The sequence below is a fragment of the Globicephala melas genome, chromosome 8 (assembly GCF_963455315.2).
Source record: "Globicephala melas chromosome 8, mGloMel1.2, whole genome shotgun sequence".
NCBI classification, from domain to species: domain Eukaryota; kingdom Metazoa; phylum Chordata; class Mammalia; order Artiodactyla; family Delphinidae; genus Globicephala; species Globicephala melas.
Window position 1 is genome coordinate 49,885,612 of NC_083321.1, and position 24,777 is coordinate 49,910,388.

General features: G+C 44.2%; 1 protein-coding gene across 2 annotated transcripts in view; it reads right to left on the reverse strand.

The window, feature by feature from the left end:
* The window catches only part of CLPB (ClpB family mitochondrial disaggregase), a 163,197-nt gene extending 140,406 nt beyond the window's left edge, over positions 1 to 22,791 (reverse strand). For both annotated transcript variants that reach the window (XM_060303638.1, XM_030831115.2), the window contains exons 1-2: positions 22,333 to 22,791; positions 18,795 to 18,846 (exon numbers count right to left, since the gene is read on the reverse strand). In XM_060303638.1, the coding sequence (XP_060159621.1) occupies positions 18,795 to 18,846; positions 22,333 to 22,735 (455 nt within the window). In that variant the 5' untranslated portion in view covers positions 22,736 to 22,791. The remainder of the gene's footprint in view (positions 1 to 18,794; positions 18,847 to 22,332) is intronic.
* Positions 22,792 to 24,777: the final 1,986 nt, after the last annotated feature.

Below are 24,777 nucleotides of genomic sequence, written 5' to 3' on the forward strand. Positions count from 1 at the left end.
CCAAGAAAGCTAATGCAAGCTCAGGCCATGTTAATAGATTCTTAAAATCTCTAAAAAGGGGATCACTGCCCTGCTCCTCCCAATAATGGTCATGCCACACTGGAATTCAGAAGGGGCACCAAAAACTTTGTGGCCACTTCATTAGAAAATGACTAGGATGAGGACAAGACTTGAAATCACAATTTAGAGAACCAAGGGTTATTTGGCTTGGAGTTCTGTCTCTTAATATTTAAAAGTCTGGAACAGGAAAAGGGAGCTGTGTAGTCCTAGAAGACAGAGCAGGGACCAAAGAGGGGAGCAGTAGAGAGCGCTAACTCCATAACAGCAGCCCACCACGTGTCAAGTGCTATGCCAGGTGCTTTCACAGTATTACGTCAGAATTCACCACGACATAAAATATAATACTTCTCTAATTACAAAGTGCTTAAGCTTACATTATTCCAACTGCCCAGAATGTCTTTCCACTGAGCTCCTTGTATCCAAATACTACCCATCTCCAGGCCCAGACTAAATGCCCCCTTGTCTATGGAGCCTTAACTTTTCGTATGTACTAATTACAATTCTCTTACCAGACTGAAAGTTCTTTGAAAGGCAAAGGTCATGAGGATACATCTTTATGGTCCTCCTCAATGCCAAGTGGGGCATACTGCTCATGATGGGCCTTAAGAATGAATAAATGGCAAAGAAAATGTACAAATGGCCAAAAAACTTATTAAAAGATGCTACCAAGGAAATGCAAACCAAAACCACAACTAGATATCACTACACACATACTAAAGATGGCTCTAATAAAAATGACAACGAATGTTGGCAAAGATGTGGAGAAATCAGAACCCTCATATTCTATATTGCTGGTGAGAATGTTAAAATGGTTTAGTTACTTTGGAAACTAGTGTGACAGTTTCTCAAAATGTTAAACATAGAGTTACCATATGACCTGACAGTTCCACTCCTAGGTATAGATATAAAAACATACATTCACACGAAAACTGTACACAAATGTTCATAGTAGTGTTATTCATAATAGTCAAAAAGTGAAAACACAAATGTCCATCAACTGATGAATGTATAAATAAAATGTAGTATATCTATACATGGAATATTATTCAGTCATTAAAAGGAACAAAGTACTGATACATGCTACAACAGAGATGAACCCTGAAAACATATTAAGTGAAAGAAGCCAGTGACAAGGCGCCACATATTGTATGAGTCCATTTATTTGAAATACCCATATAGGGAAATCCATCGAGACAGAATGTCAATTAGCAGTTGCCAGGGTCTGGGAGAAGGGGGAATGGGGAGTGACTGCTAATGGGACTGGGTTTTTTGGGGGGAAATGGTGATGAGAATGTTCTGGAATTAGAGAGCAGCGATGGTTGCATAATCTTACAACTATATTAAAAAACCACTGAACTGTATACTTTAAAAGGGTGAATTTTATGATATGCGAATTATATCTCAAAAGGAAAAATAAAATGAATGAGTAAATGTTTGACCAATCAGTCTGCTTATCATTCAGGAGGGAGAGTGTGCCTCATACCTAGAGGTGCCTAACTGAGGGCTGGATGTTGCCCATCAGAGAACCTAAAGAGGAGACATGAATACTGGACAGGAAGTGAGGCTGGAGACAAAAGTGCCTTGGGTCCTAACAGACCCATTCGGGGGCTGTACCTGAGTCCCAGTTGGCCCTGGGAAGGATACGGCTCTGCCTGCTGGACTCTGAACCCCTGGGAATTTCAGGGGCCTCCTCCAATTGTTTGTGCTTTACATTCGGTCCCTGCTCACTATCTGCAAAAGCTGGTCAAATACACAGACTTCCCGGGAGGCCTGGGTGCTATCCTCGCAAACAAAAGGGCATTGAGATGGAAGCCTCAGCTCAGCCTCAGAGAGGGATTCTTATGCAGCCTTCCTGGGCCTCCCATCCAAATGAATGGAGGATCCTGGAGACCAGTCAGCCTGCCCAGCTGCTGTACCCTCCTGCTGGGTAGACTCTGGAGAATAAACAAGGTTTTATTCAACCAGTCAATCAACTGGCCAGACTCTGTACTGTGTGCTTTCTGAGTGCCCAGTCAGCCTTGTGTGACTAGCTATGGTGAAGGCAGGAGGAGATGCCATCTACCTGGCTGTGACAGCATGGCCTGGGTGAGAAGACACACGCATGAAGCAACTGAGGAGAAAGACAATGAGATGAAAACTAAACATGATACCATTTGGCTCAGAATTTAAGGCTGTGGAAATGTTGATAAGAAAGATCAACATGGGCTGGAACTAGCAGTGAACTGCAGTGAGAAAAGCACATACTTTGCATTCACATGGGACTCGGTTTAAATCACAGCTCTACTTCTTACAAGCTGTAGGGTAGTAAGCACTAAATCTGTCTGAGCTTCAAGTGGAAAATGATTATAACGCAATCTGTTTTGCAATACTGCAGCAAAGAATGAAGGTAATACATATACAGTATCTGGTACTCTGCCTCACATAGAGTGGGTATCTAATAAATGGCAGCTATTATTATTAGGGAGGGTGAGCTTTCTGGAAAAGGAAGGGCTTGAAGGGGGCAATGAACCACGAACAGGATCTAGATAGGGGTGTGAGGAGAACAGGGGTAGAGTTGGAAGTGCTACAAAGGCTCACAGGTAGGAAGAAGTAAGCTGTGTGTTTAGGGCTAGAGAAGTCAGTTCTGACTGGAATGGGGGTTCTTGGGACAGAGGGGAGCCGGCTTGGCTGGGAGGAATGCAGGGGTGGGGTGGGGCCTGTCAATGAAGAGCAGAGTTGAGGGCAGGACAGATAAGGGATCTAGATTTGACATTTATCTTCAGGAACCTTATAGACTCCCAGTAAGGCAGACTGAAATGGTTCTCCGTTGAGCTACAAAATATCTCCCTGAGCCTGGAAAAGTGCTGGGAGGAAACTGTGACCCAGGCAAGCTCCATTCTGCTTCCGGCCTCATGGCCTCCTCATCTGTAAAATGAAGTGGTGGGTCACTTCCAAGGGGGCGACTTTGGGTAAATTACTCAAACAATCCAAATTTCTGTTTCATCATCTATGAAATGGGGCTATACTACTTACACAGTTTTAAGGATTTAGTGATTTAAGTCTCACGTAATGCCTATCTCTAAAAAGGCATTCAATAAACATTGGTCACTATTAGTAATAGTTAATAATGTTATTAAAATATTATTATTTTATGTGCTTTATAATATACATATACAATGAATATATGTAAAAAATATACAAAAGTATGCTGTCAAAGTAATATGCTACAAACATTAAACAAAACTCTGAATATACATGGGTTCTAAAAAAATGTAGTAAAACTAAGCATGATAGGCTGGGTGCCTTTCTGCTCCACCTTAATATCCATTTACCTTGTGTTCATTTGCTGGGGTCTCTGAATGCACACTAAGAGCTTAAGAAAAATGAAGAGGGTAAAAATAGATTATCCAGAAAATCCTACCCATTATCTTAATTTATTTTGCTAGTTCAGGGGCGAACACTTAGTGTAATTAACAACACTCAAAAACAACACCTACTATGTATTGAGCACCTGGTATGTGCCAGGCACAGCACTCGCTGGTTTTTCTCATTTAATTTTCTCATTTAATACTCACAGCAAAGGTGTGAGGTAGGTCAATCATCATCCCACTTTGCAGATGAAAAATCTAAGGCTAGAGAGGTTAGGCTACTTTCCCAAGGTCACAGAGCTAACAAATGGCACAGGTGGGATCCAAAGCTTGTTTTCTCAGACTGACAGCTGGGAGTCAAACCTTGTTTTCTCAGATTCTGAATTCCTTACTGACAGGATTCCTGCCAGTGATATGAAAACCTCTCCAGCAAACCCACTGACAGAGTCACAAGAAGAGAACCACTTATGGCCTTAGGAGGACTTTGGGCCTGGGACCACTGCTCCAAAGAGAGGAGAGGGAAGGAAGCAGGATGTAGAAGAGCCTTAAAGTTCGAAAGTCAGATTTTCTGAGGAGGCTTTTCAAACAGGACAGAGAGAGCAGAACTGTGAGGTAAATTGCTACAGTGAATATGGTAAGCCCAGTAACATATTAGTTTGACTATTTTTAATATTCTTAGATTTCTCTATGTTCCTCAGTTTCCAGGAAACCTCCACGGGAAAAAATCCAACTGGTTCCAGTCATGCTGACAGGATTTGTGCTATGACCATGACTGAGCTGGGACTTTGGAGAAGAAGCACTTGGGCCACAGCAATGGTGGTGGGGAGATACAGCCTGACAGCTGCCCCTGCTGGGGAGCCCTGGGGCACAGCAGTTTTGTGGTCTCACTGCCTCCGTGGCTAGATCAGTGCCCAAGAAGACGCTGGCACACACAAGCTGGTAGGCACTCAGATTGGCTCCTAATGTTTCTCAGCAATCAGAATGGTTGCTGAAGAGGGCAGACAGCAGAAGCAAGAAGAACTACAATCCTGCAGCCTGTGGAATGAAAACCACATTGACAGAAAGACAGACAAAATGAAAAGGCAGAGGACTATTTACCAGATGAAGGAACAAGATAAAACCCCAGAAAAACAACTAAATGAAGTGGAGATAGGCAACCTTCCAGGAAAAGAATTCAGAATAATGGTAGTGAAGATGATCCAGGACCTCGGAAAAAGAATGGAGGCAAAGATCGAGAAGATGCAAGAAATGTTTAACAAAGACCTAGAAGAATTAAAGAACAAACACCTAGAAGAATTAAAGAACAAACAGAGATGAACAACACAACAACTGAAAAGAAAAATACACTAGAAAGAATCAACAGCAGAATAACTGAGGCAGAAGAATGGATAAGTGACCTGGAAGACAGAATGGTGGAATTCACTGCTGCAGAACAGAATAAAGAAAAAAGAATGAAAAGAAATGAAGACAGCCTAAGAGACCTCTGGGACAACATTAAACACACCAACATTCGCATTATAGGGGTCCCCGAAGGAGGAGAGAGAGAAAGAACCCAAGAAAATATTTGAAGAGATTATGGTCGAAAACTTCCCTAACATGGGAAAGGAAATGGGCACCCAACTCCAGGAAGCACAGAAAGTCCCAGGCAGGATAAACCCAAGGAGAAACACACCGAGACACATAGTAATCAAATTGAACAAAATTAAAGACAAAGAAAAATTATTAAAAGCAACAAGGGAAAAACAACAAATAATATACAAGGGAACTCCCATAAGGTTAACAACTGATTTCTCAGCAGAAACTCTACAAGCCAGAAGGGAATGGCATGATATATTTAAAGTGATGAAAGGGAAGAACCTACAACCAAGATTACTCTACCCAGCAAAGATCTCATTCAGATTCGACAGAGAAATCAAAACCTTTACAGGTAAGCGAAAGCTAAGAGAATTCAGCACCACCAAACCAGCTCTACAACAAATGCTAAAGGAACTTCTCTAAGTGGGAAACACAAGAGAAGAAAAGTACCTACAAAAACAAACCCAAGACAATTAAGAAAATGGTAATAGGAACATACATATCGATAATTACCTTAAATGTGAATGGATTAAATGCTCCAACCAAAAGACAAAGGCTCGCTGAATGGATACAAAAACAAGACCCATAAATATGCTGTGTACCAGAGACCTACTTCAGACCTAGGGACATATACAGACTGAAAGTTAGGGGAAGGAAAAAGGTACTCCATGCAAGTGGAAATCAAGAGAAAGCTGGAGTAGCAATACTCATATCAGATATAATAGACTTTAAAATAAAGACTATTACAAGCGACAAGGAAGGACACTACATAATGATCAAGGGATCAATCCAGGAAGAAGATATAACAATTATAAATATATATGCACCCGACAAAGGAGCATCTCAATACATAAGACAAATGCTAACAGCTATAAAAGAGGAAACCGACACAGGAGCACCTCAATGCATAAGACAAATGCTAACAGCTATAAAAGAGGAAATCGACAGTAACACAATAATAGTGGGGGACTTTAACACCTCACTTACACCAATGGACAGATCATCCAAACAGAAAATTAATAAGGAAACACAAGCTTTAAATGACACAATAGATGAGATAGATTTAATTGATATTTATAGGACATTCCATCCAAAACCAGCAGATTACACTTTCTTCTCAAGTGCACACGGAACATTCTCCAGGACAGATCATATCTTGGGTCACAAATCAAGCCTCGGTAAATTTAAGAAACTTGAAATCATAGTAAGCATCTTTTCCGACCACAACACTATGAGATTAGAAATTACAGGGAAAAAAACGTAAAAAACACAAACACATGGAGGCTAAAAAATATGTTACTAAATAACCAAGAGATCACTGAAGAAATCAAAGAGGAAATAAAAAAATACCTAGAGACAAATGACAAAAAAAACATGACGATCCAAAAACCTATGGGATGCAGCAAAAGCAGTTGTAAGAGGCAAGTTTATAGCAATACAATCCTACCTCAAGAAACAAGAAAAATCTCAAATAAACAACCTAACCTTACACCTAATGGAACTAGAGAAAGAAGAACAAACAAAACCCAAAGTTAGTAGAAGGAAAGAAATAAAGATCAGAGCAGAAATAAATGAAATAGAAACAAAGAAAACAACAGCAAAGATCAATAAAACTAAAAGCTGGTTCTTTGAGAAGATAAACAAAATTGATAAACCTTTAGCCAGACTCATCAAGAAAAAGAGGGAGAGGACTCAAACCAATAAAATTAGAAAAAGGAGAAGTTACAACGGACACCACAGAAATACAAAGCATCATAAGAGACTACTACAAGCAACTTTATGCCAATAAAATGGACAACCTGGAAGAAATGGACAAATTCTTAGAAAGGTATAACCCTCCAAGACTGAACCAGGAAGAAATAGAAAATATGAACAGACCAATCACAAGTAATGAAATTGAAAATGATTAAAAATCTTCCAACAAACAGAAGTCCAGGACCAGATGGCTTCACAGGTGAATTCTACCAAACATTTAGAGAAGAGCTAACACCCATCCTTCTCAAACTCTTCCAAAAATTTGCAGAGGAAGGAACACTCCCAAACTCATTCTATGAGGCCACCATCACCCTGATGCCAAAACCAGACAAACATTACCACAAAAAAAGAAAATTACAGACCAATATCCCTGATGAATATAGATGCAAAAATCCTCAACAAAATCCTAGCGAACAGAATCCAGCAACACATTAAAAGGATCATACACCACGATCAAGTGGGATTTATCCCAGGGATGCAAGGATTCTTCAGTATATGCAAATCAATCAATGTGATACACCATGTTAACAAATTGAAGAAGAAAAACCATATGATCATCTCAATAGATGCAGAAAAAGCTTTTGACAAAATTCAACACCCATTTATGATAAAAACTCTCCAGAATGTGGGCATAGAGGGAACCTACCTCAACATAATGAAGGCCATATATGACAAACGCACAGCAAACATCATTCTCAATGGTGAAAAACTGAAAGCATTTCCTCTAAGATCAGGAACAAGACAAGGATGTCCACTCTCACCACTATTACTCAACACAGCTTTGGAAGTCCTAGCCACGGCAGTCAGAGAAGAAAAAGAAATAAAAGGAATACAAATTGGAAAAGAAGTAAAACTGTCACTGTTTGCAGATGACATGATACTATACATAGAGAATCCTAAAGATGCCAGCAGAAAACTACTAGAGCTAATCATTGAATTTGGTGAAGTTGCAGGACACAAAATTAATGCACAAAAATCTCGTGCATTCCTATACACTAACAACGAAAGATCAGAAAGAGAAATTAAGGAAACAATCCCATTCACCATTGCAACAAAAAGAATAAAATACCTAGGAATTAAAAAAAAAAAAAAAAGAATGGTTGCTGAGCAGCTGAGCACATCAATCCCCTCTCAACCACCCCTGCCCCGCCCCCAACTCAGCTGTCACTGCTGTTAGAATAAGACAAAGCTCCTTACTATAGACAGCCTCCAATGCCTTGCAAGACCTGCTTATTCTCCAAGCTCCTGGCACCCCCCTCTGAGCTGCAGTCCCATCAGCCTTTTTCAGTCCTTCACACCTGCTGTTGTTCTTCCTGCCACGGGGCCTCTATAAACAAAAGTTCCTTCTGCCAGGAAAGCTCTTTTTATCCTTCTTCACCTAGGTTAATTCTTCCTCTCCTTCACTTCGGACTCAAGCTTCCTCTGGGAAGCTTTCCCTGACCAGAGTAAACCTCTCAGAGGCACTCAGGATTCTCCATACCATCCCTTTGCAGCATTTGTCACAGTTGTAATTTCGTATTTGCATGATTAACGTCTGACTAGGCTTTAAGTTTCATGAGGTGAGGTCTGTACATTTTTGGCTTACCACTGATCCATCAGGGCCTAGCACAGTGCCAGCACACAGTAGGCACTATTTGTTGAATGAATAAATGACTGAACTAATTCACCATTTTTATTTTTTTCCTAGGGGATGTCAGTTCCTCCATTTACAGGTTTATTATGACTGTAAATAACTGTTAACGTCTGCCTAACTCTTACCATTCACCAAACACTTTTACAATTCTCAATAAGTATTTGTTAACTGTTTACATGAACAGAGATGAACAACACAGCAATGGTCTCCCACCTCCAAAACTCACAGTACTGTGAGAGACACACACAGAGAGAGAGAGAGAGAGAGAGAGACAGACAGACAGAGAGACAGAGAGAGACAGAGAGAGAGAGGAAGAAGGAAACAGATGACCCATCCCAAAAGAGGGTGATAAGTGCTACCTGGAGGGCTAGGGAAGGCTTCCCTGAAGACGTGACACTGATGAACCAAAGGATGGGTAATTTTCTAGACCACAAGAGTTCACCTGCCTGGAACTCTCACGAGATCCTGGGAGGGTGGCCTGTGTAGTTATCTTACAGTCGAAGTCACTGAGGAAGTTAAGGGACTACCAGCTCAAGGCCATACAGCCAAGGACCAGTGGGGCCAGCACTAGAGGCTCAATCCCAGGGCTGGGCTCCCCTTCAGGGGCATCCCTCCTTCCCCCAAGCCACCCCAGTAAGCCCTCGCTGTTCTCTGCTCCTCGGCTTGGCTAACCACCTGACTCTGCTGGGGTTCTCAGCAGCTGACTGGCTGTTTCCACAACTCACCTACTCTCGAAGTTCATAAAAAGCTGCTAACCCAATCTTCCCCAGTTGCTTTCCATCACCAGGGAGCAAGCAACCAGAGACTCAGTAAGTCCACACCTCAGAAAAGGTGCCAGGCCCTGGACCACTCTGCAAAATTGCTTGTTTGGTGAAGGCCCACTTGAGCAAGCCCTGGTGTTTTAGTGTGTGATTTGGACCCTCCCCAAAGGGCTCAGTTTTTTCTGTAGAGCTTAACCCTGAGAATTATATTTCAGAGTTCTCAGTGGGAAGCCCATTAACAAGATTTGGAAACTAAGATTCAAAAAGGGAGGGTCTATTACCTACTAAGGGTCATAGAGACAGTTACTGTGACAGAAGTGGAACCCAGGTCTTGTTTTCTTTATTTAATAATCTTCACTTTAATGTCAATTATTTATATAAGAGAACCACTGAGAATTAATTTCTGACAGTATTATTTTAAATAAAAAATATCATCTTTAAAGTTATGTGACGATGTTAACAGATGAGGTTTGTAATATATTTTAAATACATACTGCTCTTCTCTCTAAAATCCAAGCCAAGTATTTAGTGACAAATTCAGTGGCAAACTTTAATAACTTCAGTCAAACTTTAGTAACTTTTCTATCAGCGACTCATTCTGTCTCCTGAATAATAATGAACTTAGTAATTCCAGGGTAATACAGCAACTAGAATGGTCTAGGTTTAAATCCTGTCTCTGCTGGCCTTCTTCCTGACCCTCTGTCCTTGTTTCCTTATCTATAAAGTGGAGGTAATGATATCTATCTCTTGGGATTGTTATAAGCATATACTTAAAAAGCTTAGAATTGTGCCTGGCACATTACAAGTATTCAATTACTGCTAGCTGTTATTTTTTTTAAACATCTTTATTGGAGTATAATTGCTTTACAATGTTGTGTTAGTTTCTGCTGCATAACAAAGTGAATCAGCTATACGTATACATATATCCCCATATCCCCTCCCTCTTGCGTCTCCCTCCCACCCTCCCTATGCCACCCCTCTAGGTGGTCACAAAGCACAGAGCTGATCTCCCTGTGCTATGTGGCTGCTTCCCACTAGCTATCTATTTTATATTTGGTAGTGTATATATATGCCTGCCACTCTCTCACTTTGTCCCAGCTTACCCTTCCCCCTCCCTGTATCCTCAAGTCCATTCTCTACATCTGCGTCTTTATTCCTGTCCTGTCCCTAGGTTCTTCAGAACCTTTTTTTTTTTCTTCTTAGATTCCATATATATGTGTTAGCATACGGTATTTGTTTTTCTCTTTCTGACTTCACTCTGTATGACAGTCTCTAGGTCCATCCACCTCACTGCAAATAACTCAATTTCGTTTCTTTTTATGGCTGAGTAATATTCCATTGTATATATGTACCACATCTTCTTTACCCATTCATCTGTCGATGGATACTTAGGTTGCTTCCATGTCCTGGCTACTGTAAATAGTGCTGCAATGAACATTGTGGTACATGACTCTTTTTGAATTATGGGAACCCAGGTCTTCTAATCCTAAAAACCTTGTATTCTTTCTGTAACATTATGCTGCCTTCCAACATCCCAGAATTCAAAACAACCTGTGTGGGTTATACTCTAGCATTCAAAAAATGCTCTCAAAAAGCATCAAATTACAAGAGTGATGCCAGTTAGGCCTTGACCTTTGGCCTAGGATAAAGCTTTTGTTTCAACCTACTGCAAGCCACAAGAACATTTACATATTTACTGGTTAAGAGAGTCAGATGTTTTGGTTGCTCTGATGCCATCATTAATATCTTCCCATCAAGCCAAAATGATACAACAATCAATAGACAGACAGCCTCCCTGAGGCCCCGAGACAGCCAAATGTATTTACCAGCCAGGGTTTTTGTTAATTAGATAAAATCCCTGGATCAATATGCAGAACATTTACCTATACTGTAGCTAAGCACATTCTGGACACCTTAATCCTGGCACGTGGACAGCAAGCGCCTCAAGCCCCAAGCTGGGGCATCTGGGGACAAGAACCAAACCAAGCCATCAATGCAGAGCTAGAATAAATGTGTTTAGCCTTCAACAAAACCCAACCCTTTCTTCTTTCCTGTGTTGCAAATCAAACCAGACTTTTTCCCAAAGGTATCTAGTAAAAAACTTTTAACTGGTATGAAGTACTTTATTGCCTAAAACCATCAAACCAGAAATCAAAACAAGATGTCAAAACAATCTCTAAACCAATCATTGAGGCAGCATGCTATATATAGCGGGAAGAGTCAGAAAGACCCATTCAACTGCCTAGTTGACCTCTCCACTTGAATATCTCACTGAAACGTTAAACGCAGCATGTTCAAAACTGAACTCATCATTTTCTTCCAATCCAGTCCTCCTCTAGGATCTTCATCTCAGCGAATGGTAACAGCATCTCCACAGCGGATCAAGCCAGAAAACAGAAATTCATTCTTAATACCTTCTTCTCCTTAATCAACCATATCCAATTCTATTCATTCATTCATTCATTCATTCATTCAAGATTCACATATTGAGTACCTACTACATACCAGGTACTGACACTGTTCTACACAACACCAAGTCCTGTCTAGCTTACCTCCTCCATCTCTGCTACTGACATCTTACTTCAAGTCACCACCTGCCATCATCCTCTCTGGTCTGCACTACTCCAGTCACTTTCAACCGGTCTTCTCCATCCACCACAGCTCTATCAATCTATTCTCCACAGAGCAGCCAGAGTGATCTTTTAAAATTACAGATCTAGATCATGTCACCATGTATGTGTCTTTTTCTCTCACATACACACACCTTAAAATTCTTCAATGGCTGCCCACTGTTCTTAGTAAAAATAAAAATCATTAACTTGGCCAACAGATCCAGTGTGATATGGTCCTTGCTTAACTTTCCAACTTTACTTCACACCCTCTCCCACTTACTCTCTAGAGTCCAGTCATACTGGCCTTCTCTAATTCCTTCACATCTCTGCTTGACTCAAGGCCTTCTACCTACTGCCCTTCTAACACAATGTTCTAGTTTTCTCTTCATCCTTCAGAGTTCACTTCAATCTCACTCAGATGGTTTGCCTTACTGACCACATACCCCCACCCCTAACCCCTCCTATACTCAAGGTTAGATTCCCAAGTGTCTTGTACTTCATTTTTTAAAGAGTTTTATTAAGATATAATCCACAGGACTTCCCTGGCAGTCCAGTGGTTAGGATTCCGTGCTTCCACTGCAGGGGGCACAGGTTCAATCCCTGGTTGGGGATCTAAGATCCCACATGCCGTGAGGCACAGCCAAAAAATAAATTAAATAAATATTTAAAAAATTCTCCTTTAGGGCTTCCCTGGTGGCGCAGTGGTTGAGAGTCCGCCTGCCAATGCAGGGGACACGGGTTCGTGCCCCAGTCCGGGAGGATCCCACATGCCGTGGAGCGCCTGGGCCCGTGAGCTATGGCGGCTGAGCCTGTGCGTCTGGAGCCTGGGCTCAGCAACGGGAGAGGCCATAACAGTGAAAGGCCTGCGTACCGCAACAAAACAAAACAAAACAAAACAACAACAACAATAAAAACTCTCCTCTATTAAAAAAAAGGAGAAATAAAAAGGATATAATTCACATACCATAAAATCCATCCATTAAAAGTACACAACTCAATTGCTCTTAGTAGATTCAGAGTTGTGTGATCTTGACTACTAACCTCAGAACATTTTCATTAGCCCAGAAAGAAACTCTGGACCCACTAGCAGTCACTCCCTGTGCCCTCCCAACCCCAGCCTCTCCAGTCCTTGGCAATCACCAATCTACTTTGTCTCTATGGATTTGTCTGTTCTGGACATTTTATGTAAATTGAATCATATAATATGTGGTCTTTTGTGTCTGGCTTCTTTCACTTAGCATAATGCTTCCAAGGTCATGTTGTAGCATATACCTAGCAGTACTTCATTTCTTTGTACTGATAAGTAATATTCCACTGTATGGCTATACTATATTTTTATTTATCCATTGATCAGTTAATAGACTTTGGAGTTGTTTCCCTCTTTAGGCTACTATGAATAATGCTGCTGTGAACGTTCATGTACAAGTACATTAATATACATGTTTTCATTTCTCTGCAGTACATACCTAGGAGTAGACTTGCTGGATCATAAGGTAACTCTATCTTTAATATTTTGAAGAATTGCCAACTGTTTTCCAAAGCAGTTACACCATTTCACATTCCCACCAGTAATATATGAGGATTCCAATTTCCCCACATTCTTACCAACACTTGCTATTATGTCTTTCTGATTACAGTCACCCTAATGGGTGAGAAGCAGTATCTCATTGTGGCTTTGATTAGCATCACCCTAATGCTAATGATGTTTGGCATCTTTTCACACGCTTATCAGTCATTTGAAAATCTTTTTCAGAAAAATGTCTATTCAGATCCTTTGTCCATTTTTAAATTGGGTTAACTTTTTTATTCTTGAGTTGTAAGAGTTCTTTACATATTCTGGATGCAAATCTCATATAATTTGCAAATATTTTCTCCTTTTCTGTGGGAGAGTCTTTTCACCTTCTTAAAAGTGTCCTTTGAACACAAATGTTTTTAATTTCCATGAAGTCCAATTTACCTAATTTTTTCTTTGGTTTCCTATGCTTTTGGTGCCATATCTAAGAAGGCTTTGCCTAGCCCACAGTCACAAAGATTTAATCCTATGTTTTCTTCTAAGAGTTTTATAGTTTTAGCTCTTACATTCAGGTCTATGATCCATTTTGAGTTAATTTTTGTGTATAGGTGAGGGAGGACTCCAACTGCATTTTTTTGCATGTGGATATCCAGTTGTCCCAGCACCATCTGTTGAAGAGACAAACTGTTCATCACTTTGAAGTACATAATTATAATTGCATAATTAGTCACCTGGCTCCCGGTTAGACTGTAAGTACCAAGAGGGCAGGAACTGTGCCAATCTTGTTCACCACTCTACCTCCAGCACTCAGTCCAACGCCTAGTTCCTAATAAGCAGTCATATATATTGGTTGAATTAAGTAATAATTCTATTATTAATAATGAACACTCAACAACTCTGTAAGTTATAGGTACTATCATTTCCATGTTACTTAGTCTTACAGAAGTTAGGCAACTTGTGCCTTGTTTTGCTGGTTCTCGATTTTTGACTTAATGTGCTCCCTCTTCACCTGAGAAGAGGGTCAGTGAGCTCCTCCAGAGCGAGGACTGCTTCCCCTTCCTCATTTTGTTGCCACCAACACAAATTCAGCTCAGGGCTAGGCACAATGGACAGGCTGGACAGATGAGTGACTGAGGGACAAATGGACAATGCCCTCCATGACCAGGTCCCTTCCTATCTCCAGTCTCTCCTGGCCTCAGGCTGTGATCCAGCAACACCAAACAGTAATTTCCCCTCCTCACCACACACTCTAGGCTGTTTCTTGCCTCAGTGCTATCACTTACACTGTTCCCTTTGCCTGGAACGCCTTCTCCTTCTATTTGCTAAGCCCTCCTGACATTTTAAGACTCTAATCTTTTTCACTAGGAAATGTCTGAGAGGTGTCATTTCCTCTAGGACATCTTCTCTGGTCCCCCAGGTTGATTAGTGGTATATCCTGGCCTCCTGTCTCAGCACTGATCACACTGTGTTACCACAGTCTTCCCCAGACTCCTTCACTGAGGGCAGGAATCATGAGTGGTCAGATGTCCCCTGTGCCAAGTATGCAACCCAGCATATGACAGGTGCTCAGTAAAATTTTGTCAAATGAACAAATGAATCCTGGAGAGAAAGGGTAGGCAGTCTGCAGTCCAAGATTGACACCATCAGACTTCCTTCTTTTAAAAAGCGCTTGGGCGGATGGAAACAACTGAGTTAAGCACTCAGCAGAGGGCTTTCCTGGTGGCACAGTGGTTAAGAATCTGCCTGCCAATGCAGGGGACATGGGTTCAAGCCCTGGTCTGGGAAGATCCCACATGCCGCAGAGCAACTAAGCCTGTGCGCCACAACTACTGAGCCTGCGCTCTAGAGCCCGCGAGCCACAACTACTGAAGCCCGCGTGTCTACAGCCTGTGCTCCGCAACAAGAGAAGCCATCGCAATGAGAAGCCAGCGCACCGCAACAAAGAGTAGCCCCGCTCGCCGCAACCAGAGAAAAGCCTGCGCGCAGCAACAAAGACCCAACGCAGCCAAAAATAAAATAAATAAATTTAAAAAAAACTAACAGAAAAAGCACTCAGCAAAGGCCCAGCTCCCTGCCGGGAGAAGGGAAGTGGGTAGGGGTATAGTCTTTCACCCAAGTTTGTTCGAAAGGAAATGTGATCTCCACTGGGAGAACAGGAGGCCTCACTTCTGCCAGCCCCGACAGCTCCTCACATGGCTCAGCTCGAGGTTGGACAGATGTGCCTTCAGACTGCCCTGTGCCCTAGGTTTCGGGTGAGTGGATCCTGAGTCCAGAAGCCAGGCTTGGGTTTGGGCTAAGCCCAGAAGCAGGGCCACCTGCTCATGCTGCTGACAGGTGGGACAGGGGCCTCAGGACTGGGCTTCCACTCCTGAAGAGCGAGACCTGAACTTGCTAACAAGGTTTAAGTGCCTTGGGGGAGGAAGGAAACAGTTGCCACACAGGGAGAAAGGAGGAGAGGACAATGGGAAGAAAAAGGGACCCAGCCCTCCTCTGATATAGCCAATGGGAGTATGGAAATAAGACTCTGGATTGTCTACTTCAGGTTTGCTGAAAAGTCAGTAAAAAGCAGCTTTCCCCAACTTTCACTGTGCTGGAGAAGAGGATAAGACATGTGGGAAACCAGACCTTGTCCCTGCCCTGGGGAGGCACACAATCCAGTGGTTTAAGGTGAAGTCTAGCCCAAACCTTCTTAATATAAAAAAGAGTGTGGCGAGTGGCAGAACCTTCCCTGCCCCTTTAGCCAGGCAGGCCCATACCACAAACGATTAGCCAGCTCTACATAAAACAGGTCAACAGTGCCCACACTTCAGGTGGCTGTCCAGAGCTGTTGGCTTGCTGCGTGAGGATTCCTCATCTGTTCCTGATTTGGGCAGCATGGGAACCGCACTGGTTTTCCTGTTCATGGGCTGAGTGCCTCCTCAGTCCTGATGTTCAGTCCTGCTTCTCCCACCTGACCTCCAACCTCTCTTCTAGCAAAGGATTCCTCTCCTGCCATGGCTAACACGGCTCTTCCTAGATGACCCACGTACCTTCCCAGACCAGCAGGCACGTGTGGGGCAACGGGCAGATCACACTCAGCTGGGAGGAGTCAAGGAAGTCTTCACAAGGGCTGTAGGACTTGAGCTGACGCTGGGAGGCTTTAAGCAGAGGGTAATGAGCACTGTGTACAGAGAGCCATCTGTGTGGAGGGTCCACACCTAGAACCTAGGAACTGCAGATTCCAGAGTATCCTTAAAGAGGATGATGAAATTTCCCGCCTCTGAGCAGAAGAGCTTCAGATCACTGCCCTTCACTATCCAGAGCTCTCCCAAGGCTCTGGGGCCAGCGGAAGGTAGGGGGCCATCAAGGCAGAGACACACACAGCATAGAATCCAGAGAGGGCAAGAAGGAAAGGAGGGTAGAGGACAATATTATTACCAGGTCTGAGTTTTATTCCAAATACTGATTTAACCACACATCATACACATGGTGACCCAACCACGTATAAACTATAGTAAATATCTTTTAAAAATTGAGAATGGAATTCTATCCTGGTATCGGCAGGTCTGTTGGGCAGAACTAAAGGCCAGGACACACAGAGGAAGAAATTAGGGGTAGCGTTAAGCACCTGTGCAGAGTCTAGGGCGTAAAAAGGCTAAACAAGGACCTGCAGTAGGAATTCAAGAAAGCTTCCTTCTAGCAAGGGTGGTCGGGCTCTCCCCACTCCTACCTGTAGGTCTAGCTCTCTGAGTGGGAAGAACTGTGATTGGTAGGTTACATGTTTGTTTCCTTGAGACCAGGTGGTGGTAGAGGGGGGAGACTGTCAATTCTGAGGGGCAGGGTCTGTGCCTTGCTCATCTCTGACCCCCTCACGAGGGGTGAAGGGAGATTCTGATTGAGTCATCATGACCAAGAGAGATAGGACAAGAGGAGGCAGGAGAAAGGCAGGTTAGAGACTGGTGACACACAGGAAAGTCCCTACAGACCCTATCCACACAGGCAAGCATGAATGTTGTGAATCACACACACAACATAAATTCAATCACTTCCTGTAATTTTGTGGCAGGGGTTTACCTGCTAATGAGAAAAATGTGTATTTGAAAGAGCTAAATCAATCAACCCTTGGGGGCTCAATGGAACAGGGTAAACTCAGCCTCCCCTAGGTGATGGAAAGGTGGATTCACAGCACTGCTGCTCTGTAAATGCACTGCCTATACTGGCTCGCCAGAGGAAAGCAGCAGTTACCTCAGCAGTCATCAACAGGTGATTAAAGGGTCAGCAAAAGCCTTAAAGCACGGGGCACAGCCACTTTCCACCCCCTCATGCCATCGTACTGCAGCAGAAGGAAATGAGGCTCATCTGTTTCTGGCCACGCACTGCCTGGAGTTATGAATGGCTCTTATAACAACAAACTGACATCTGTGCTTGGTTTTAAAGATGCATCATCGCATGTTTATTAAACTATTGCTCCATAATATTTATTTGGCTACGAAACAACTCCCAGCCCATACTTCCAAAAGTGGTTTATTAAAAACTAAGCCTTGAACATTAATACTCAAAAGCACCCTTGAGAATCAATAATAATGCTGCAGATAAAATGCAAGGGAATCAAAGCAGTAAGTCTTGATGGGGGCTGTGACTGCCTTTCAACACTCTCTTGTATGTTCAGGCAACTGGAGTGAGGGAGCGCACCAACGGGTGTGCAGCGCTGGGCGCAGTGACAGCCTCTCCAAACACCTGACTTCCTGTTTAAAATGTGGACATAGTGGTAGGGAAGGGAGGATGTCCTATGGCCACCTAGCTCTATACAAAAGGCAAAAAATGGTCAAAGTTAGGCCTAATGCGGGCCACTAGTTTCACCAAGAATGAAGCCTCTGCCCCTGAATAACAGCCCCATACTGATGCCCTATGTCTGAGCATCCATCCAAGACACAGACTCTGCCCTGCCCTGGGCACCAGGCGGAGGCCCGAGTGAAGTCCTGTCCCTGAGCAAGAACAAGTCTCAGATCTAACTGACCAGTGGTCACTAGGGGAACAGCTGAGCCAGGGAGGCTAGAAATGCAGTCAGCCCCTGGTCAGGAGCCCAGCATGTGCACCCAGCCCTGCAGGCAGGCTGCTCTGGCAGAAAGGTCTCTTCCAGCTCCCTCTCAAATCTCCAAGCCTCTCCACTGGTGCCCACCTGCACCCCATCCAGGCAACAAGCAATTACAAGTGACCGATCCCACAGAGAAACAAGAACAAACTGGAAGATTCACTGAAGAACCTACAGGATGCAGAGGAACTCCAAACCACATCCTTCAAAGAACAGAACAGCCAAAGGATCCGGGGATGTTTGGGGCCAGAAAGAAGACACAGGGACTGATTCTCTACCTTAAAATATCTAAGGGTTGACCTGGGCCAAAGGAGCCCAAGTGACTCGGTGACTACAAGGAAGTCACAGCGTTCAGTTCCCAGCTCACTGTGAGGATTTCCTCCAAGGCAGAGCCACCGCCAGAGCAAGGGGCCCATCCCGCTCAGCCCTCCTGCACGGGAGAGCAAGGCCTGGGGTATGACACTCACCTGTTGACTTCTTGGACATTGTTGGCTCGAACAGCTTCCACCAGGGCTGCATCTGAAGAGAGAGGGGGCACTGGTCAAATCCCTGGCCAGGACCTACCCCTCAGGGCTGCTTGGAGGGCCCGGTAAGACAGTGGAAATGGAGGCACTTCAGAAACATGGGCTTTAGCAAGTAAAAGGGCGCCAAGATATACAAAGAGAAAGCTAGTCATCCCCTGCCTACGTGGTAGCCTCTGTTAACAACTTGTCTTCCACATCTTTCTATTAGAGCCCAAACGCTTCACTCTCATCACAAAGGTGATCCAAATAACGTGTTAGTACCACGTGTGGCCTACAGTAAACACTCAGTGTGTGAACTCCTTCACTCTTCATTAGCTATAAAGCTCTGCAGGTTTATGTGATTATCATTGTTGTTATTAACCATCCCCCTACCTTGCCCCACTTTCTCCCCCCACTTCAGTTTCTCAGCCTAGTCTTGAATCTTGATGTCACAGGTCACAAGCCCAGCAAGAGGGACAGGATAGGGAGGAGCAGGCAGGGATGTGGACCCCTCTGAGAGTGGAGACAGCCTCAACCAGGAGGCCAGGCTCCAATACACTCTGCCCGCTATTCACCATGTGCTATGGCAGCCCCTCTCCCTCTCAACCCCAGCTTCCCTGACTATAAAGCAGAGACAGTAATCCCTGCCCTGATGGCCTCACAAGGATGCTAAAGAAATGAAATAATGGCTGAAAAATCTGCAAACACCCAAATGCCAAGTCCAACAAAGGGAGATCCAAAGCAGAGGGTTCCAATCAATCCTTTAGGAATCACCAGGCCTAGCAGAAAGGCAATGTTAAGTCTGGCCTGGCCTGGGCAGCCTGTAGGCTGTTGGCACCACCTTGTGGCCATAGGAAAAGCTGCCTGGCTCGAAAAAACTCAAAAGTCAGCAGAGGCAAAATTCTTTCCTGGGCCGGTGCAACACTTTGAGCCCAGTTGGTCCTGAGCTCCACTGATGGGCACTGGACAGACTCATACCCATCCCTGCCTCAAGGAGCTCTCAGTCCAGCCAAGAGAGTCACCCAGTAAAACATGAGAGGAAGCACTGGAGCCGGGTGGAAGTAGCAGACTCGGGCTCCAGTCCTAACTCTGCCACTTACTTTCTGTATGAGCTGGCTAACTTACCTAACCTCCGGAGCCTCAGTTTCCTCATGTGTACAAAATCCACCTTATCATGCATATGCAAACCAGTCCTGTGGTTCAGACCTATGCATATGCCTCCACCTCACCTCCTGGCCTAGACTGCAGGGCCAGGTCTTCCTTGGTTACCTTCCCCAGTTGTTCTTCCAACACACACCCAGGCATGCTTGGGCAGCCCCTAGCTAGAAGGGAAACAAGCCTTCCTCAGATATTGCTGTATCCACTCTCCCCTCAGTCTTCAAAAAGAAGTGGCCTCTGCAAGGTCACAGAGGGAGTGAGGAATGAGCTGAGATTAGAACCAGGGCCTCCTGGCTCCTAAAGGGCAGTAATGACTGTGCTGCACTGAGGGTCTCAGCTTACAACTCAAAGTAAGGAGACAGGGTAACTGGCAGGTCAGAAAGGTTGAACTGGTCATGGTTTTGGTCATTATCTATTTTGGTGAACAGACCCTAGTCTCTTTGCTAGGGTTCATATGCCACAAAGTCCAATCTGGAGCCTCCCAAAAGCTCTAAGGCAAGACCTTGGACACCTTCCCCCAATCCTTCTAAACATACTGGCCTCGGAACATTCCCTGCTCATCAACTTTCCATTGCCTACAGGAGAATTCCAACCTTTCCAAACCCTTGTGCCTGATATCCAGACCCCACTCCATCTGCTCTCACCTCATTCCAAAGACCCCCTGTCCTCTAACCAGGCTGGACATTCTGCTAGCCTCTATACATGCCATGCTGACCTGCGACTACTTTATCTTTGTTCCCGGAAACCTCTGCGTAGAATACAAACCATCTCAAGGTATATTTACTAAGTACCTATACTAAATACCAGAGACTATGGTGGACAAACAACGTGAAAGTATTAGGGAAAGGAGCTGGCATCAACCTGAAAATATCAAGATGCACTTGCTGCTCTCATGGAACTCACAATATTCACTCTCCTTTTCATCTTTGCCTTATCCTTCGGAACTCAAGTTCAAATTCCCCATCCTCCAGGAAGGTCTCCAATCATTCAGGAAGGCTTTCCCGACCCTGCTGGCCTTCTGATCCCCCAACAACACACTGTCAAACCACTCACCAGACCTACAGGTCTAACTGCCTGCACTGTCCCCTTAACTGGCATTGTGTTAAGTTAGGAGTTCTACATTGAGCTCCAAAGTAGGCACACACAGAGTATAAAAATATTGGAAGTAATAGAATCATAAAAATATAATTTAATTTTTAATATTATAAAAATATTGGAAGTAATAGAATCATAGCATGCCCAAGCTAGAAGAGCCCTTAGGGGTTCTATTTCAACACCCTCATTTTGTAGATGAGAAAACAGAGGACCACTGAGGAGGAACAAAACTCCAAAGTCACAATGGGAGTTAAGAGGCAGAACCAAAACAAGATCCCAGGTGTCCTTACTCCCCATCCAAGGCCCTTCCTTTATAGCTGGTCACATCTGTTGAATAAACAAATGAATGTCATGGGAGTCCCTCCTCTTGGTCCAAAATCTCAGAGCTTGGGATGCATGGAATCTAGGAACACCATGCCTTAGTCTTCTCTCTTGAGGAAAAGCTGAGAACCTGAGTAGCTGGACTCACGTAGGCCAGAAGTCTAGCTCTCTGCCTGCTCTCCCAGTCCCTGCTCGGCTCCATGCACCCAGGGGGGATGCCAACCTTGGTCAGCCAGCCCCCATGGTTGCTCTGGGGCTCTACAGAGCCACTTCCTTGTCTTCCTTCTCCTGCCAACTGCCCCACATAGCAAGATCACCTCACGCCTGAGACCAGGCACAGCAAAACCTTAGGAGTCTCCCTGGTGGATACACCCACGCTGCTGAACTCCAAGAGGAGTCAAAATAACAGCACTGTAAGCGTACTGAGAAGTCATCCTTCACTGTATAAATGGGGAAACTGAAGCTAGAGAGCAGCAAGGGGCGAGCAGGGCCAAAGCTGGCATTGAAACCAAGTCTCCTCTTCCTTTCTCAGGCCACCTTAGGGAGGGCAACTTCTCTAAACCATCTAATGGTTGCCCTTAAAACACACGCGGTTCCTTGGAGACCTCTTAAAAGAGGAATTGAACCAGGCGATACGGTAAAGAAAATGCTCCCATCGTACAGATGGACAAAGTGATGCTCAAAGAAGGGAGGCTGACCTGTAATAACTGTATTATTATACAATAATAGTTGTACAATTTGGGAAATTATACAACGCAGAGACACTGAACTCTTCGGCCTGCTCTATGACCTGATGATGTCTAGGTCCTACAAGGACTGAGGCTCCGGTGGTCTAAATCTATATGCAACTCCCACCCTCCAAAGATACGCAGTCAGGACACTCCTCCGGCCTCTCACTTCCACAAACCCATACTGTCCCGATAATCACCCTTGTTGGACGGGCTCTTGCTGTAACAGTGTACCACCAGCACCGTTGCCAGCGCCCACACGCCCATTCCGGCCCTGTTGAGGGCCCCGTTCCAGCTGTCCTGTCCAGGCAGAGTGTCTTCGGGGCTAGGAAGGCGTCCCCACGTGGCGGCTGCGAGGCAGGGGGTCTCGGTACCTCCCCTCTGGCGCCCCCCAGTGGCTGTCCCTTCTCTTGTGAGTAAGGCCGGCGATGTTCCAGGGCGCCCCCCGATGGCTGCCCTCAGCCGCTGAGGCTCCCCGCGTCCCCCGGTGGTCACACTCCGGTCGGTGGCACTCCCACGGCTCCGGAGCGATGGGGACCTAAGCAGCTGGAGGAGCAGCCGCGGCGCCGGCGCTGTTCTCCTCAACACCAGGGACCCCAGCATCGTGACAGCTGCTTCGATAACCCCCTAGTGCCGGCCCCTGTACTGGCCACGTCCAACATGGCTGCCGCGGCGCGTTCGAAGACGCCGCGTAGTGGAATTACGCACTACTTCACGGGAGTGGTAGTCCACAGCCCTAGATCTTGACGCAGCGGAGGAAAAAATAAACTACACTTCCCAGAAGGCTCTGGAACTTGCGCCAGAATGACTGCCGGCTTACGGGAGCCCGAGGCATGTTGGGAAATGGAGATAGGGCGGGGGGGCGTGGCAAGGAGGGAAACAACCAAGTAGGGGCGCAGCGATCGAGAGTTAAGGTTGAAAAAAAAAAAGCAATTTCTAACGATTGTAAATTAAACAGGAATCTTCAGTGAAGGCCAATTATGAAACTTATGTTTATTTCTTTTAGCCTATATTTCTTTTTAGCCTGGGACTGCTTTTCAAAAAGATATCTAGGTAACTGGTGCACCTGAAATAGAAATTCCTTTTCTTTTCCTACACAGGCTTCCTTTCGGTTGAAAAGCTGACGCCTAATCTTGCTTGTCTTATTTTCAAAGGGCTTTCACATGGGCTATCTCATCTCATCCTCATGGTAGCTGCATGTGGGAACCTGGGCAAGGACTATAATTCCCGTATACAGGGAAGGAAATTTAGGCTCAAAAGTGAAATGATTTGTCAATAAATCAATAAATAAAGCTCAAGTCTTCTGACTCCAAGCCCATCCTCTCCATTAACACCTGCACCCCCAACCTGCCCTCTCTTCTCCAGAGTGAACCCACAGGTAGGCAAAGGAGGAAGCTCTTCTTTATGCCAGTTCCAGCTCCTGCTCCTGCACTTACTTCACAGTATCAGAGCCTTCCCAGATGACTCTATTTAAATTAATAATCTTCCTTCCCCTGTCTTTCTTATCCTGCCTACTTTTTCTTCATAGCACTTACCACCTGACATACTAAATACTTATTTGTTTATTGTCTTTCTCCAGTAGACATGAGACCTACGACACAAGGACTTTATTATTTTTTTCACTTTCACACATCACTAGCACCCAGAACAATATCTGGAACAAAAAGAGGTACTCAATAAATATTTGTTCAGTGAATGGCTTACTCTCACTTTATTAGTGTGGGGGAATGACTATGAGCTTTAGAGTCCAGGCAGACCTGGATTTCAATTATGACTCTTGTATTTACTACATGTGTGACTTTGGACAAATTTATTTGCCTCTCTGATATTTAATTTCCTCATTTTTATCAAAGATAATAATACCTACCTTCAAGACAATCAGTTGTATTAAATGAGATAATATGTAGACCACCACCATTCCTGGCTCACAGTAGGTCTTCAAGAAATGGCAGCTCTTGTATTGCCTGCACTAGGGGTTTATTGGATTCCCTACTCTAAACTTCTTGTGGGCAGAGATGGGGTTTCTCATCTCCCCATCCCTTAGCAAAGGCACTCAGCAAATAGCTGTTGAATGAATGAATGAATGTTTTAAAAGTACAATAGTCAAAGCATTTTGACCTCCCTATTTTAAGAGATTCCCAGGATATCCTGTCTTTTTAGCCACTCTATTCACTATAGCAGCTTCACCCTCCCTGTTTTCTTAGAGGACTTCTGACTCCCAACTAGGGTTGGTCACAGCAGGAAGGGCGGTCTCTGAGCTCCCATTACCAGGTGGGTCACAAGATGGAGAGCATCTGAGTGTTCAGAATTCAACCCCCCTGCTGCAGACACTTTCCAGGGCCCTTCAGTATACTTAGAACTGCATAACTTTCCAAGCACATATCCATTGATTCTCTCATTTGATTTTCACAAATAACATCTATGAAGGGAAAAAGGCAGTGTTGAATAACTATCAGCATTTGGTAGGGAGTACTGAGAGTGTTAAATGATCAATGTTTGGCTGAGTGAGAAGTAGTGAGGGAGCATGGGGGAATCACCCATTAGAATCAGCCAGGACTCAGTGAATTCTAGATCTTCCAATAACCAATTCAAACCCCCCTAGGTCTCATTGATAACATTTTAAAAGATCTTCAATTCAGGAAGAC